Source organism: Pogona vitticeps, chromosome 5 (genome assembly GCF_051106095.1).
Source record: "Pogona vitticeps strain Pit_001003342236 chromosome 5, PviZW2.1, whole genome shotgun sequence".
NCBI classification, from domain to species: Eukaryota; Metazoa; Chordata; class Lepidosauria; order Squamata; family Agamidae; genus Pogona; species Pogona vitticeps.
Window position 1 is genome coordinate 158,137,171 of NC_135787.1, and position 18,389 is coordinate 158,155,559.

An 18,389-nucleotide genomic window follows, 5' to 3' on the forward strand; every position below is an offset into this window, starting at 1 on the left:
TAACAACAGAAGAATGGTATAACATTAATGTTGGCAATAAATACATTAAAAATGTTAAAAATCTTCTATACATTGGCTCAACCATTCAGCAAATTGGAGACTGTGGCCAAGAAATCAGAAGACTGAGACTTGAAAGGGCAGCTAAGAAGGAATTAGAAGAGAACTTTTAAGTTTAAGAATATGTTGTTGGAGACAAAGGACAGGTTCATATGTATGTATTTTGGATAACTGTGTAAGAAGTGAAAACTGGACAATCAAGAAACTTGACAAGAAAAAAAGTCAACTTATTTATTTATTTATTATTTATTTATTTGATTTATACCCTGCCTATCTGGTCCGAAAGGACCACATATTTGAAATGAGGTGTTTGAAGAAAGCTCTACAGATACCATGAACCACCAGAAAGACAAATAAATGGGTTCTAGATCTAATCTAACCTGAATTCTCTCTACAAATCAAAATGATTAAACTATTTTAGGTGTATCATGAAAAGGCAAGAGTTGCAGGAAAAAGAAATAATACTTGAAAAAAGTGGAAGGCAGGAGACAGTAGCAAAATAGGAAACTCTAATAAAAATGGGCTGAAATATGTCAGCTTCAAAGAGCTCATGAGGCTCATTTCATAGTTACCATAAGTCACAGACGGCACATAACTACAACAACCACTGGGTATCTATGCCTTTAAAAGCACCAACCATTTCTACAGGTTACGTCAGGCATCCATATTTTTTCTTATAGTCATTCACAGTTTTCTTTTCTTTTCCTCACTGTTGGTTAAGAAATTTCCTGTTATTCTTTTCACTCCTCTGAATGGAAATGGTCTAAGAAGCATAATTAATATTTAGCTGCTTTACGTACAAGTAAGGTTACCTTTAGGTTGTGATATTCACTGTTGAGATTCTGTTCTATACTGATTTACCATTGTCTTGATTTTTTTTTGTAAATGGAGAATCTCAGTAATCACAATCATTAACTGATTTATAATTTAGAAAGTGTTCTTTAAAATGTTTTTTTCTTTATTATGAAAAATAAATAAGATGATACTGGCTTTACTCAGGGCTTGATTATACATTACTGTTCAGAGAGCCAGCAGCTGGTGATTTCTTTTGTTAACACTGAGAAGGGAACAAGAAGATCCTTAATTCTATCCTCTGGAAAATGAGACTAATCTGTGTGTACTGTTGCATGCCCCTAAATCTCTCACCACATATTTCGCACATATGAAAGAGTAGTACTACACATGTACAGCAGGTTCCTCCTTATGAAATAATTGGAGTTTCTTTTTCTTTTTTTTGAATGGACTGAACCATTTACTGACAACTAGTTCAGTATTATTTTTCTGATTCAGCCCAATAACAGAGTGTCTTCAGTTCAAAACATGATAATCCTAGCAAGAGGCTATTCATGTGTTGTATAGCCTTCTTAATTCAACCTTTCCATGTGTATAACTTTTCATATGTCCATGGACCATATGTCCTGGATTTTACTGGTTGTATGTGAGTTGGCAACTTTAACTATATGTCTTCTAAATGATTTGGTAAGACTTTATAACGCGGTGAGTGCTGGTGTGCACTTCTCTATCATTCACTGTGGCTGAACCACTGTATGTAGTATGAAGTGATTGCACAAGTATGGTCACATAAGGAAAGTTCTGTCTTTCACTTTGGCTCCCTTCAGACGCTAGAAAGCTCTTCCTGAGGACTGGTGGGCGGGGGCGGAATCCTCAGAAAAAGCCTGGAATTTGAGGCAGGGATCTGTAGCGTTCAACCTAGGCATTTTTTACAAATAGTTGTCCATGCAGCAGCTGCATTTCTTCAAGTAACTTCCTTCAACCCTGACCTTTCCAGAAGATCGCTTGACCCTCAGGAAAAACATTGAGGGGAAAACAGGTCTATGCAGGGGAGGGCAGTGGAGAAAGATTGAATGAGTGAATGCTTCATTGAATGTCACCCAATCAACAGAAACAGTGAACTTGTCCCTCTATACTTGCCTGTGGATTATATTAATTTGCTTTTTAAGATAGCTAACAAAAGTATTAGTCAGTCGAGCAATCTTTCTTCCCAAATTCATTTTAGGTATTCTGTATTCTTTGGGATATGGAGACAGAAGAAGTTGAGGACATACTGCAAGAATTCATTAACAAATCTCTCCTATTCTGTGATCGGAATGGGAAATCGTTCCATTATTATTTACATGATCTTCAGCTTGATTTTCTGACTGAGAAGAATCATGGTCAGCTTCAAGTATGCTTTTAAATTTCTAACAGTGATTTATCAAGCATCTTAAAGTATATAAATAGTTTTAACCAATATAAAAAATCTTTTTACTACACCATGTTAATATAAACAGACTTGTATCTGTGCCTATTAGTTTAATATTCAGCTTTTAAAACTTTATTTTATTTACAGTGGGGTCTTGACTTAAGAATGGCTTGAGTTAAGAACATTTTGACTTAAGAACCACTCTCATAGGAAAATATTGACTTGACTTACATACTTAGATTTGAGTTAAGAACTGAAAAAAACCACGTGGGAGGCAGGGAAAGTGCAAAATGTGAACTTTCAGTTAACTGTTGGCCAGTGAAAAGGGTGCCTGTCTGCTTCCTCATTCCTCCCAGCGTTTAGAGAGTGGATTGGGAGACAGTCTTCAGACTGCCTGGTACTGTACTGCCTGGACTGTATTTTCCCTGACTTCCCTGAACCTTTCTTGACCTAAGAAAAAAAGAAACAAAATATCCCCCTCTAGTGGCAGAAGGCGGAATAGCAGCTTCCCATTAGTTTCTATGGACGGAAAAGAGCAGATACGGATCTAATGGTTTTCAATGCATTCCTATGGGAAATGCAGATTTGACCTGAGAACTTTTTGACTTGAGAACCGCCTTCCAATACGGATTAAGTTCTCAAGTCAAGACCCCACTGTATTTATTTATTTATTTAATTAATTTATATCCCGCCTATCTGAATCACATAGGACCACTCTAGGCGGCTATTTGGTATTGCATTCTATGAAATGGTTAAATAAAGTACTGTAATATAATTTCATTTCTTGTATTACACAATAGATTGCCTGTTTCCTGGTACTGTACAAAGAGGAAGGAACCACTGTAGGGAATCATTTTGTACTGGCTAAAAATCAAGTATATAAAGTATTGTTTTCTTAATTTTTCCAAAATGCTCAAAAATTTGACCTTTATTTATTAAAGGATGACCTTTAATAAATATAAATGGTGTTGTATATTGAAGCGTGATTTTGGAGTACTTTGTTAAAATATTTATAGAAAGAAAGATTGGGAAATGGTTCTAAAATACCTGTGAAATTTAAAAAAATGTAAAGCACAGTTCGGTGGTTTCATATATACTTAGAAGGTCCCACTCACATAAATGTTTTTTTTTATGTTTTTCTTTGAGTGTTGGAGCCTTCTGTGTTTGCTCATTCATCCTTTTAAAAACAAACAAACAAACAACTGCATCCAATACTGAAATGGGAAAAGAGCTCCCTGGATGCTCTGAAGAAAGGATTGTGATCTTTACAGAAAATGTGGTAGTGGAAAAGGGGGACAACTCCCTTCTTCATGAACTGTGGTGCCAACCCTGATTACTATAACCCTCTTTGGCAATTGCTGTTAAAGGAACAATACGTATTCAATAAATTTGTTCACACATTTTTCATAGTAGATAATTTGGCCTCTAGTCAAACACATTCACAGAAAATGGTTGAGTAGGTTGTCTGATTCCACTCCATAATCAATTCCATTAAAACTTTTTAGAATATATATCTACTAGCTCTCAACCCACACTATTTTGTTGTTGTTGTTCTGTAGGATTGAGATCATCAAACTCTTTTTATATTTGTAATGATGGAATGTTTTCAGTTGCCTTCATTCAGTAACAAGCCTAAACAAAGTAAAATGAATGTATTAGACCAAGGACCACTAATGTAAATAATTATTAAATGTTTAATTTTATAGACACTACATAAAAAAGTAGTTCATCAATACAAGAAGCATTATAAACAGTATGTACCAACTTCAACACAAGAAGATTGCATTTACTGGTATTATTTTCTGGCGTACCATATGGCAAGTGCCAACATGCAAAATGTAAGTTTACGCTGATGTACATCTTCAGTCTTTGTTCACTTCTGCATGTAAGGATGGATTGCTTTTGTCGGATCTTAATTTTTTTTTTTATCAGGAACATTTTTAAAGATGTATAAAATGGAAAAATATGTTTTGACTCTGTAAGTGCAAATTGTTTCACTTGTCCTCTTTGGTGTAAAATGTTTTTTCTTTTGATCAAATATGAAAGGTTGAGATTACTGTTCTCATATGGTGTAAGGACATGGTAAATTGGATAGCCACAGTTTTCCTAGATTCTATGAAAATTCTTATAGCATGCAAGGAATCTTTTTGTTTAAGATTTAGGATGATTGAGAGAATCAATCCCCAAAAGTTGTTCTGTTATAACACATTTGAACACTGAAAGAATGTATAACGTCCATATCCTGTTACTTTGTTAAATGGTTTTAGAAAATTGCAACAGAAAGGAAGTTTTTTAAAAATGCAGATTAAAATATAACAGTTCAAAATAACATTAAATATATTTTGCAAATCTTCTACATTTTTTTACAGGAACTCGGTGATCTCATGTTTTCACTAGATTGGATTAAAACCAAAACAGAATTGGTAGGACCTGCTCATTTGATTCATGAGTATGTTGAATACAGTCACATACTAGATCAGAAGGTATGGTGTGATAATGGGCAACCACATTTAACATGAATTCTGCTTCAGTTCAGGAAAAAAGAAGGGGTAGGGATTATTTACTTCTAAATGCAGATAATTTTGATCTGGTAGCTCATTCAAGGTTTTATATATTTAATATTCTGAAAATTGGATGATGAGAAACAAATAATATTTGAAGACCTGTGCTTCTAGATGGTAAGACAAACAACATATCTTGATTGTAATTCATTACTGATATAAAGGAAATGGAAACATAAGAAATATTTATTTTAAAAAATATTTTTCACCTGCCTTTCTCCTTAAAAAGGACTTAAGATGGATTACAACTATTAAAAGATGCTATTTAAGATTAGTAACAATGAGTATACAATATTAAAAGGATCAGTGGATACAATACCAAAAAACATAAGCAACACCAAAATGCTTTCACTCCAGTAAGGTATAACAATCCATTTTAAATACCCCACTTGGCAGGCATTCACTCAGGGAAAGCTTGCCTAAAGAGAAAGGTCTTTGTCTGCTTGCAGAAGGACAGTAAAGATGGGGCAAGGCTAGCCTTCTGTGGGAGGGAGTTCCAGAGTCTGGGAGCAGCAATGGAGAAGGTCCTGTCCTATGTCCCCACTGAATGCATGTGTGAAGGTTGTAGGACTGAGAGCAAGGCCTCTCCTAGTTATGTACATTTCATGCATTCTTAATTACTGCCTTGTTTACCTTTTCATAAGCTCCACTAATGTTCCATCAGTATTAACATTACCTGATTTTAATTAATGGATGTTACAGTATAGATTATAATTATGCATCACTCTCACTGTACATGATTAAAGTTTTTTCCCCTGCTGGCAAACAAAATATGAACACAATTCTGTTCCCAAGGAATTGCAGGCAATTAGAGAAGAAAGGCAGAGAGAAGGGTAACTTCTGTCAATATACAAAGAGACTCTATCCAGTTTGGTCTCCTTCCCAACACGGGTAGAACAGACACAGTATTCTTGACCCCTCTTATTTTTATGATGGGATGTTTCTTGTTTATAGGATACTATTGCACGTGAGAACTTCCATGAATTTCTGTCTTTAAATGGACATCTCCTTGGGCGGCAGCCATCCCTAGACATTGTACAACTTGGACTATGTCAGCCAGAAAGCTCAGAAGTATATCGACAAGCAAAACTAAAAGCTCTGCAAGAACTGAATAAAGGATCCTTTTATGTGGAATGGATGTAAGCAGATTGTGCAAAACATTTCTATCCAAAATATTTAAAATGTTAAAAAATACTTCAACATGCTTTTTGTTTAATCCGATCTAACTGCAGTGAATAATAGTTCCTGCTTACAAACGTGCAGCAGAAGATTATATATTCTGAATTTTAATAGTTTTAATGAGTTTTAATGATAATTAAAATAAAAAACAATTTCCAAAGCATGGTGGAGAAGCAGCTTTGGAGGAAAAGATAAAAAGCATAATTCTGTACACAGACTTTACTTCTTACATGCTTCTAAAGCAAACTGTTTTTCCTAATGCTTTTATATGGAGGTAGAACGTTCTGAGTGTGTTCCCATTCTGTATAATGTTCCTTATGTTTGAGATACTTAGTCCCTGCTTCATCTGGGGGGCTGAAATTAATTTGGTAGTTGTGGTGGTAAGAGTGGCTGCCTTGCTTAGTAGTGCTAGGTACACAGCACTACTTGACAAAGACGGGAAAGAATTTTGTCTTTGTTCTTCACTTTACTGATGTGCTCTCTCTTGTTTAATGAAATTATTTACTGGCTAACAGATCAATTTACAGGACTCCATAATGAGTCCTGCAAATATACTTGAATTTTGTTGCCATCTGTAGGCTAAGTTCGTATTTCTGTGCTTTAGAATTTTGAATGTGTGTGATTTGTTGGTTTGTTTTTGACAGAAAGGAGGCACTGTGAAGAAATGTGTATTTTGTCTTCATTCTTTATTCATTTTAGGTGACTTTTTGTTGCACATTCAGTAGCCACAAGGGAATGCTCAGATTCCAAGAGGGACCAAGCAGACAAGTCACATTCTGTTTTGAAAACCATCATTTTTTTTATTAGTAATTGACAGAGTACTTAGTGAAATCTATAGATTATGATGGAATGAGCCAAAGAGATTGGCACATGGAGAAAGAGTCTTTGAAACTGCTCTTTGGATTTCACAGCGAGAAATAGTTTTCATATTTGATAATGTGTTTGAACAAGCAAGATGGGATTTCTTTTGTAGCAAAGCTGAAACTTTCCAAAAAATCATACACTAATTGGCTTTAGACTTTTAGGGTATTCAACGTTTAACTGGCACAGAAAGTTGCAAAGTATTTTGTCTTTTTGTAGTATGACTTTTATTTATGTCTCCTGTTTCAAATATGCATACAAGATAGTTTCAGTATTGCAATTAAGCAGAAAAGATCTGAACTGTTGAATGTCCTTACAGTATTCTATGCAGTTTAAATTATAGAACTTAGTAAGGAGTTGTCAACTATTTTAATACGTTCAGAGATTAGTTCATGCTAATTGAAACACTGCTCTTTTTATTTTTCTGTAATGCAGAAATAAAAAATCCATAAAGAACATGTATCGTCTGGTTGTGCGTCCTCATACAGATGCTGTTTACCATGCTTGTTTTTCCCAGGACAGACAGAGAATAGCTTCATGTGGAGCAGATAAAACATTGCAGGTGTGATATGTATATTATGTCAGCACATTAGGGAAAAAGTCATTGACAATTGTATGGTGTCCCTAGGATACAGAATATATCTAAAAATACAGAATCTTGCAGAGGCTGCTTCTAAATAAACCTTTTGCCATGCAATGACCCTCTTTAATTCAAAATTTTTCCAGGAGTTCAGATTTTGTCAGCGTATATTTTTATGCATTGCTCTTTCCTCCCTTCCCCAAGAGGTTCTTTTTCTTTCCACACAATATCCCATTAGAAAGGGGAAAACACAATAATTACACAATATTATTTCTGCTGGTTAGACCATCTGTTTGAAAGCATCCTTAATGAAACAGTAATGCATGTTTGTGGTTCTCAAAGATCATTTTCCAAATCACAATCTGGATTATATGAATGAGCTACACGCTCATGCTTTATTTCTCACAGTCTCTTCTTATTTGGAGCAAATCTTAATTTGACGTTTCATCCAATTTCAGCTTTTTGGTTTTTGGTATATTTAGATGCAAATTATAAACAGACATGTCTAGTCTCCTACCCTCATTTGTGGAGACTGGGAAAATAAAAGAGTCAGAGACTGGCTCATTCTTAAAATATGAAACTATAATTCAATGTTTCATCTAAACACGTAAATTTGTTAATCATTATTCTGCTGCTTTTTTCCTTTGATGCTATCATCCATAGATTATCTGATACTTTGCATAAAACTTAAAACTACAGGATCTTAATCACTTTCAAATGTGTGTGTGCTACAGATCAGTACAATGCAGTAGCTGAAATCTTGTTGCACTGTTACACAAAAGGCAACCTCTAGAGGCAAATTGCCAGAAGTTAGGAAACCTCTGTAGAACTTATCTACTACACAGTGAGTAACATGACGCAGTATGCACCGACTCAGTATACAACAGATAATTTCTAGAGATTTCTTACCTTCAAGCAACATGCCTCCAAACCTTACACCATTTGCATAGCAGTGCAACAGGATTTCAGCAGGTGTACAAATACATTTAAAAAACATTTCATGTGGCATGATATTTGAAAAGCAACCAAGAACCTTTTTGTTGAAAAACACCAGAATCTTTAAAAGACTAGTTTATGAAATGAGCAACAGCTATTGAAGCTCATGCTACTAAAAAAACAACCCACACCTGTTCTACAAGATTCATTTTTTGCTGCAATAGACCAATATGGCTACTTTTCTGGAAATGACATTTTTTACTGTCCTTTTAAAAGAACCAATCAGTGGTCAGGTGGGGGTCAGAATTGAAAACCTCCCTGTAAGCTCTGGTTGTTTTTCTCACCTCTTTTTTTTAATACTTGATATTAATTTTGCTTAAATGAAAGGTGTTATCAGTTGCAGCCTCCCAACTTACAGGAAGCTTCCATAGAATTTTCTTCAAATAGTTTGCTGCCTTATGTGTATTACCAGATTTTTCTCTTTATTATAAACTTCATTCTCCCCCTGTTCAAATCTATTGATTGATAAGCATGTATCATCTTATATAAACCTCTGTTGAGTTTGCACATGTTTATTGAACAATGCCAAGACTTATTGGAAAGTCAATTTCTCTTCCATATTTTGAATAGTAAAAACTCAGTTATATAGATGACACGGAGGCCAAAATCCTCTTGCTTGGAATAGAATGCCACACTAATGCATGCTGAATGACTAGACTCAGTGGGGTAGTTGAACTTACTACAATAAGCAACAGAATTTCAGCCTTTGTGTAATTTTAAAGTAGTTCAGACTTAATGTATAATTTCTTGCACTTCCTATGTTGTATTTTTAGATATTTAAAGCTGAAAGTGGAGAGAAACTTCTGGAAGTAAAAGCCCATGATGATGAAGTGTTGTGTTGTGCTTTTTCAGCAGATGACAGATTTGTTGCAACTTGTTCCGCGGATAAAAAAGTAAAAGTAAGGATATGGTAGTAAATCAGTGATCTTTCTCTCAACCTAATGTACTACTTCTGTTTCTAACAGCAACAGTGAGAGACTAACAGTGTAAGCTTATATATATCCACTTAGAGGTAAACTAGATTAAATTTATTGTGACTCTTACTCCATAGTTAGAGGACAAACAGTTGCAACCTAATATATATTTTAATAATTTCCTATATGATATAATTTCCTGGACACATGATGACATAGCTTGTTCCTTGCTACCTTTTACGTGTAAAAGACATCTGCTTCTTTCTGATTTCTTAATATTGCATCTGCCATTTCACATTGCATGTTTATATTTTGCCGTATAAACGTTAAACTCTAGCCATATTAATAAAATCACAGCTTTTTCAATAGTACCATACTTGTTCCTAAAATTAGGTATTCTGCATAATATTTCAAAATGCAAATCATAGTACTTGTATGCTGAAGAAAAGTATTTAAAAATACTTGTTTGAACACGTAAATTGACCACTTGGTATACAAGTGGAACCCTGGCATTTTCTTCAGAAGAATGCCAAAAGGTCAGGGCAAATCTGATTTAGGATACAGTTCTTCTGTACTCTAATTTGGCACTAATCAAGAGGACATTTTGATCCACGAAAGCTGACACTGAAACAGTTTTGTTAGTCCTTATTTGTTGTCAAGTCAGAACTGACTTAGTGATCCTAATAGGATTTTCAAGGTAAAAGAGGTGTTTACAGAGTGGTTTTACCATTTCCACTCCCCCCCCAAGTGAGTTTCCATGACAAATCTGGGTCTCCTGACTCTTGTTACTCCATGACTCTATCCAGTACACCACACTGGGTATTCTTAGTTCTTACTGTGCTGCCATATTTTGTCCTTGGTCTCTCTGCCCCACTTAGCTGCCTAGAGTGGTCGAAATGACTAGATAGGTGGAGTATAAATAAATAAATAAATAAATAAATAAATAAATAAATAAATAAATAAATAAATAAATAAATAAAAAAATAAATAAAAAAATAAAAATTTGTTCCTTTTAATTTTGTCAACATGTTGGGATAGACTGACATAGTTACTTCTTTCTAAACTTTCATAAAGTAATTCCAAAAGATTAACTAAGTCCAACTTCCTCACACCAAATAACTAGTCTCTGACTGCATCAGTTCCTGATTCCCATAATAAGCAAGAAGCTTGTATAATGTATGAAAAGGAACTGAAGCCTTTCATTATCCTTACTGAAATATTATGTGATATTCTTCATTTTCCAGCTGTCTTACAATCTAACCTAGTAGTGATTGACCAGGAAAGGAATCTTGTAGTTGTGGTGGACAGCTTAATAGAAGCATCAACCAAGCATGCAACTGAGCATTTTGACAAAATCTTTAAGCAGAGTCTTGAATAAACTGGGTAGTATTTCTACTGGAAGTGTAGTCACCCTGTGGTTAGGAAGGATAGGAAGCAGTCAGTATGAATAAATTGTTGGTATTTGCAATGGAAGGATGAAAAAAATGTGGCTTCTTAAGTATCTGTGTTTGAGATAGTTCATTTTACTCATTAAAAAATTATAAGAAGAACTAAATAGTACAGACATCATGTTTGCTGCTAAAATTATTTAGGTGCATCTTGGTTTTCTTCAGTATTGATTCCATTATCAGTTGTGTGCTTGTAGCACCTTCTTTTCTCTCTCTTTATTTTGTACATTTAGTCCTACCTTTCCTCTAAGGAAGTCAAGGGAAGATACGTGGCTGTTTACACACCCAATCCCACTTTATCCTTACAAGAACCCCATGCTGTCAGTTAGACAGTGCAGTAGTGATCAAAGGACACTCACTGAGTTTCATGGCTGCCCCAATCTTTGAATTCAAATCCCTTTTGCTTAAAGCCACCACAGTTGTATCCAACAGATCAGCCTCTATTCAGTAGCAAAAAAAATCTTTTGTTCCCAGGTATGTGATTTTCTATAGTAAGATAGGAAATAATTCAGTTAGTATTTCAATATATTGTTTTAGTTATGCTTTTTAATTTACTTGAATGTTATAGCTACGTACTCCTACATTTCTCTCATGACTCTTCAAAAAAAGACAAAAAGGTAGACCCCAGGACATACCCCTTGGGTACTTGGTGTTTTTCCCCCAACTAAAGTTTCCCTTTTACTACATTCTTTATAATATTTTCAGTTACTGAGTACTTTGCCAACAGGAGCAAACTGTTTACCTGTCTACTACAGTATTGTCAGCTTTTGTTCACAGTTGTCCTGCAACGTCTGACTTGGAGGTCTCTGCTGTAGTCTGTCTGAATTAGAGATGGATATGCTAGGAAACGGATCTTGAACTTTCTTCTTGCAAAGCAGATGCTCTACTGTTGGTCATCCAATCTGACTACGTTGAAGCTAATCTCTACTGTTTGCAATTTTTGTTGTAATATTTTGTGTGATTCTGTACCATAGTGAGTCCTTTTTCAAAGTCCACATAGGGTCCCTTCATCTCCTTTGTCTATAAGGCCACTTCTCTTATAAGATGCAAGATATCAGATTAATCAGACATGATCTGTTCTTCCTCCTATTTTCTATAGTTCTTGGTTACACAAATCACTAAGCTGCTTATTCCAGATCACCATTTCAAGTAATTTCCACCATAGAAAATCGTAAGGGTCACAGAAAATTTGTTGGATGTTTGAGTTCAGTCTGAAACTTCTTTTTCAGAAAGCATTGTTAGTTTCCAAAAAAGTTTTCATATGTATTAGAAAATTTTTTAATATTTTGATGGTTGTATAAAATTGTTTTTTAGGTCTGGAATTCAAGAACAGGTCAACTTGTGTGCTTATTTGAAGAACATGTAGAAGAGGTCAACTGCTGCCAGTTTAACAAAACAAGTAGTCACCAATTTCTCTTAGTCACGTGTTCAAATGACAGGTTTGTCAAAGTAAGTAGAAAAGGGTGAGTCGATATTAATGCTAATACTAATTTTACAATGATGGCAAATAGGATTGATTATTTCACATTAATCAGAACATTCATGGAAACTTTACTGCAGTCTATGAATCTGGCCTCTATAGTCCAGCTGTTCTTATAGTGTTAGCCACTGGAGGGCCACATGAGTTCTGTATCTGGACTCTCTTGCTAAATGAGAAAGGGAATTAGGACTTTCATATGTCCATGTCTGTTCTGTTTTGCCTATTCTGTAGAAGATAACTAGCATTCTTTCTTACTTTGATGCTATGATTGTTAATTATGAATCCAGTTGTGAATGTTTCTATGGATTCTGCTTGTCATGAATGTTTTTCCATTGAATGGCTTGGATACTTAAAAGATTGCTGCTTACCTGCATTCACTAACTGTCAAAGGAGACCCTGCTTAATGTCCTCCTCCCATTTGCAGTCAGGAGAGGGCATCCCAGTTATGTTTCTCAGCAGTGGAAGCAAGAGCTTTTTCAGACTATGGATATTTTGCCTGAGTACACTTGCACTATATTTGCTTGTCATGCTAAACAATAGTTTAGCACAGTGTGAATGACTAAGAAAAAGGTGCAAGAAGTTTTGAGCTTGCACATCTTGCTCTTTCCATCTCCTATGTCTTCTAGGAGGAGGAATTCAGAAGTTCCTGTTTTTATTTAACCACTGCTGTGGTTTCTGAGAGCATAAATTTTAATCTTAACTATGATTAATCTTAACTATGCTTATTTTAGCTAAGCCATCTTCAATAACTGTTTCATAGTTGCTTGTGTGAAACTAGCCTTAGTTGATGTCAACCACCATCATTTCATTTGAGTGTCATGACAAAATGCAGATAAGCAAAAGTGGAAGTTTCTTTCCTCCTCCTTCTGTTTTCAAGGGGAGGAGATGAGTATCGTATGCATGAGCCTGAGGCTCACTTTGGTTTATCCTCCTCATTCACTTTGTGCTGAACCAAGTGCGTGTCTAATGTATAGTACCAACATGGTCTGAAATTCTGACTTTCTAACTTCTAGTGAGAGGTTAGAAGAGCATTGTTTAGCGGCGGCACTTTTAAAGGTCTCTCTTGAGGCTCTCTGAAGTTTGATTTCCATATTAGTTTTCACTGTTTTAAAATGTTGATGATTTTTTTAAAAAATTTGCTTTTTTTTGTGGGGGAGGATATTTGTTTTTTGTTGTTAGCCTTGAGGGATTCTACCAGCAAAACATGCTGAGATATAAATATTTTTAAAAAAATCCATATGGATGTTACTTCTGAATATATTCCTGACTTCCTTGTTTTTTCTTTGCCCTTTTGCCATTTATTTCAGCAGTTTCTACTTAGTTCATGCTGGCTGGGCTTTGGGGAAAACACACAGTGCTTCCTCTCCTGTCAGCAGAGATAACTACTGTTCTGGAATACAGTGGTGCCTCGCATACCGAATGCACCGTATAACGACGAATTCGCATAGCGATCCCTTCTCCGGGATCGCTAATGCGGAGGCATAGCATCCGTCCATATGGAGAAAACTCGCTTACCGAAGGGTGCCAGGAAGGAGCCGCCGCCGCCGCCGCCGCGAGAGTGATGCGGGGCCGCGCTGGCCGGGAAGAGGAAGGCAGGCTGCACGGCAGGCAGGCGAAAGGAGGGAAGCCGCGCGTTCGCGCGTCCTCTTCCTCCTCGTCCTTCTCCTGCCGCCCCGAGGGACCAAAACAGGCTGCAAGGCAGGCAGCCGAAGGGAGGGAAGCCACGCGTTCGCGCGCCCTCTCTCTTCTCCCCCCCACTTTCCCTCTTCCTCCTCGTCCTTCTCCTGCCGCCCCCAGGGACCAAAACAGGCTGCAAGGCAGGCAGCCGAAGGGAGGGAAGCCACGCGTTCGCGCGCCCTCTCTCTTCTCCCCCCCACTTTCCCTCTTCCTCCTCGTCCTTCTCCTGCCGCCCCCAGGGACCAAAACAGGCTGCAAGGCAGGCAGCCGAAGGGAGGGAAGCCACGCGTTCGCGCGCCCTCTCTCTTCTCCCCCCCACTTTCCCTCTTCCTCCTCGTCCTTCTCCTGCCGCCCCCAGGGACCAAAACAGGCTGCAAGGCAGGCAGCCAAAGGGAGGGAAGCCGCGTTCGCGCGTCCTCTTCCTCCTCGTCCTTCTCCTGCCGCCCCCAGGGACCAAAACAGGCTGCAAGGCAGGCAGCCGAAGGGAAGGAAGCCGCGCGTTCGCGCGTCCTCCCCCCCCCACTTTCCCTCTTCTCCTCTTGCTGCCAACCCCCCAAACCTCCCAGAGTCGGGCGATCAGCTGTTTGGCGGTTCTAAAATGGCCGCCTGACGCCCGAAATGCCCGCATGCAGCGTTTTCGCGCCCTCCCCTCGCTTACCGGGCGCGAAAATGGCTGCCGCTATGGAGGAAACTTCGCTGAACGGTAAGTTTAGGGCCAATTGGAACGCATTAAACGATGTTTAATGCGTTCCAATGGGCTTTTACATTCCGTTTAGCGACGATTTCACATAGCGAGGTTTAATCCGGAACGGATTAACCTCGCTATGCGGGGCACCACTGTATCTTTTTTTTAAAGCTGCTGCAGTTGTTATTGATGCTGCTATACGTGCTGTACTCTAAGGATAAAAATTTAAGGGAAGAAAAATTGGCACCACAAATAAGGAGTGTAGCTTCATTTTACCAAGCAAAAAATTGTGTTGGTTGTTGTGGGTTTTTCGGGCTCTTTGGCAGTGTTCTGAAGGTTGTTCTTCCTAACGTTTCGCCAGTCTCTGTGGCCGGCATCTTCAGAGGACAGCACTCTGTGCTTTGGTGCAGTTTGTTTGGGAATTGAGTATTTATGGCTGTTATATCAGCTTTTGTCCTTTTCAGGAGATGGGTGATTATGGTGGTCAGTGTGATTTTGTTGTGGGTGTATTGTTATGATAAGGAGGAGAGATTATCTGTCACTGTGATTGATGGGTGTCATTAGCTGGTCTTTCGTGTGTAGTGATCACCGGTCCTTGTGGCTGGGTAGAATTCGTTGACCTTTTGCACACTATTTTTCAGTGCTGGGAGCCAAGTTTTGTTGAGTTTCAAACTTTCTTCCTTTTTGTTGAAGTTCTGCTGTTTGTGGATTTCAATGGCTTCCTTGTGCAGTCTAACGTAGTGATTGCTGGTGTTGTCCAGTATTTCAGTATTTTGAAATAGAATTTCATGTCCAGCTTGTTTTAGGGCACGTTCAGCTACTGCCAATTTTTCTTGTTGATTTAGTCTGCATTGTCTCTCATGTTCTTTGATTCTGGTGTGGATGCTTCGTTTTGTGGTTCCAATATATACCTGGCCACAACTGCAAGGTATCCGGTATACTCTTGCAATGGTGAGGGGGTCCCTTCTGTCCTTTGCTGACCGTAACATTTGTTGTATTTTTGTGATGGGCTTGAATACTGTTTGTAGGTTGTGTTTTTTCAAAATTTTCCCTATGTGGTCCATAACCCGTTTGATATGTGGCAGTAATACTTTATTTGTGGGTGGCTGTTTTTCTTCTTCAGTTTGGTGTTGTTTTCTTGGTTTGATGGCTCTTGTGATCTCATTTTGGAGTAGCCATTTGCCTGTAGGGCCTAATTCAGATGGTTGAGTTCAGTGCTGAGGAACTGCGCTTCATGGTTCCGATTTGCACGGTCTGCCAGTGTTTTGATTATGCCTCTTTTTTGCTGCGGGTGGTGGTTGGAGTTTTTGTGTAGGTACCTGTCTGTGTGGGTGGGTTTTCTGTAGACCTTGTGTCCCAATCGGAGATCAGTTTTGCATACGACCATGACATCTAAGAACAGGAGTTGGCCCTCTATTTCTTTGTGTGCTCTAAAACTGTATAGAACACATAGTAAATATGATTTTATCAGAGAAAACTGGTTGTAGTGAAATTTGCAAAGCGTAAATATTTATTTTGTTAGTTTGGTATTTCCTGTACTATTCTGTGAGCAAATATCAAATTAAGCTGTTTAATACAGAAACTTATAAATGTTTTTTTTTTCCATTTCCTTCTGTAATTTTTAAAATGCAGCTCTGGGATGTGAACAAGAAATACTGTCGTAATACATTGTTTGGCCACAGGAATTCTGTTACTCACTGCAGATTTTCACCAGATGATAAATATGTGGCTAGCTGTTCAGCAGATGGAACTTTAAAGGTATTGTTTGAGATTCTGAATTGAAGTATCTAAAGACATTTGATTTTGTAGCATTCTGTCGTGTAATTTCAAAGCTTTTCAAAGCAAAGGTTATAATCCTGTACTGTGCCTCTGGTTTCTTTTTTGCACAGTGAAGCATGTTCCCACTTAACATTGCAAACAATTTTCTTTCTTCACAATGTACAGTCGTGTAGTCATCAGCATAGCTCTGCTACGTATGTTTGACATTTGTCACCTGCCAGGTTAGGCTAACAGATAAACCTTCTCCAGGACTGCAGTCTAGTCTAACACGCGTGGCTATCCATGTAGAACTCCAGAACGCTTTTCTCCTGTGTGTCCTGCTTTGTATTACTCTAAGACTTATTAACACAACGAATATCTCTAAGCTGAGATGAATTATTAGGCTTTGTGATGCTCAAAGACATTAGAAGTCATCCTCTTTAATTAAATACTGTAGAACAGAGCCTTGGTGTCCTGTTATAAGGGTTGAAAAAGTTGAAAAGTATAAATGCCATCATTATTTGTAAATATTTCAGGTACGTAAAAAGACAAAATCATTATTGGCAATAAAGAAAAGTAACATGTTTTGGTAACATAGTTTTAATATCTGTATCTGAAAGCTAGTGTGCTGATATTTTCTTCCACTTGTATGGAAACAAGAAGCAGAACTTCAGGATGAGATTTTGTAGATGGGGCAGACTTGATGATTTTAAGAACCGGATACTTTGGTTACTATTCTTCCCAGTGGAAGGAGATGAAAGCACAACACTTCAGAACACAGTTACAGGAAAACAGTCTGTCCTTCTACCTAGATGCTCTAGGATGCTTGAGAGGAATTCCAAAGTATCATTACACAAAATTACATTATACCCTCCAAAGCCACCTTGTCTTTAACCAGCTGTCTTCCTTGTGCCTATCATAATGATCATTGCTTTATTGATATGGGGATGGGAAGAGAACTTCTATGACATGTCGTATTTTTTCTGCAGCCTGTGTTTGAGCTTATAGGTGGGTTTGAACATGTTTATAAGAAAACCTTTCCCTACTGATAACCATTAGTTAGGCGCAGACAAAAATGATTTATTGAAATAAATGAAAGTGTTCTTCAACAGGCAAAATTTTAAAGATAAATCAGACCGGATAAGCTAGAAAGGAAATCAGCTGGCATGAACTTGGTTGCTTGATTTAAATGTGTTGCAAGTTTCCAGTGTGCTAAAACAGATGTTTGGCTGTGATGTCTATAGGTCATTGGAGAGACTGTTTGCTGCTATATTTGACTATGCACAAATATCTATACAAAGCAAAATTTTCTAAATTATTGGTTAGCATTAATTTTGTTTTCCACTACATTCATTTTTAAAGGCTTAATTTTCTTTGTTTGTTTCTAAAGCTTTGGCATGTACAGTCAGCAAACGAACTAAAAACTATTGACATAGGTGACTTCTTCAGAAATGTGGAAGATTATCAGACTGATGGAGAATTGTTAGTAAAGTGTTGTTCCTGGTCATCTAATGGTGCCATAATTGTGGCGGCAGCCAAAAATAAGCTTTTTGTAAGTATTTAATGATATATTATTGGTGAGTTCTTCCATTTGAGTCTCCTTATTTTCAATTTATGCTTGCAGTTCCTGTTTATCTAATCTTTTTTTTTAATTTATGAAAGAGTCTTGGCTTTGTTGTCTGACCATTGAGATTTGACTCTCCTTAGAAATTAATGTTACATGTTTTTTACTTGGGTGAAAGACAGGTGAACGACTTGTAGAACATTTGCTTTTGTTTTGATTGGTCATTAGGACTCAAATACAGAATTCCATTGATATCTGATTTTACAGACAATAAGATAGCTTTAGTCCTTTATCACCAACACTGATGCTTTCAGGTCTAATTAGGGGCTACTACAATGTATGCTGTTTACCCTTTGTCTCCTTTTCCTCATCTTCTTCCAGTTCTCTTACTATCTCTCCTTCTTTATCCATTTTTGCTGAATGATA

The 18,389-nt window shown here is 37.2% G+C and overlaps 1 protein-coding gene across 2 annotated transcripts in view; it reads left to right on the plus strand.

The window, feature by feature from the left end:
• APAF1 (apoptotic peptidase activating factor 1) overlaps positions 1-18,389 on the plus strand; it is a 62,791-nt gene that overhangs the window by 13,312 nt on the left and 31,090 nt on the right. The window contains exons 9-17 of one of the 2 annotated variants that reach the window (XM_073000246.2): positions 2,075-2,242; positions 3,967-4,098; positions 4,630-4,743; positions 5,776-5,960; positions 7,297-7,423; positions 9,211-9,336; positions 12,114-12,248; positions 16,274-16,399; positions 17,790-17,951. In XM_073000246.2, the coding sequence (XP_072856347.2) occupies positions 2,075-2,242; positions 3,967-4,098; positions 4,630-4,743; positions 5,776-5,960; positions 7,297-7,423; positions 9,211-9,336; positions 12,114-12,248; positions 16,274-16,399; positions 17,790-17,951 (1,275 nt within the window). Of the gene's footprint in view, positions 1-2,074; positions 2,243-3,966; positions 4,099-4,629; positions 4,744-5,775; positions 5,961-7,296; positions 7,424-9,210; positions 9,337-12,113; positions 12,249-16,273; positions 16,400-17,789; positions 17,952-18,389 lie in introns of those variants that run through there. The other variant, XR_013536662.1, reaches the window with a different exon arrangement.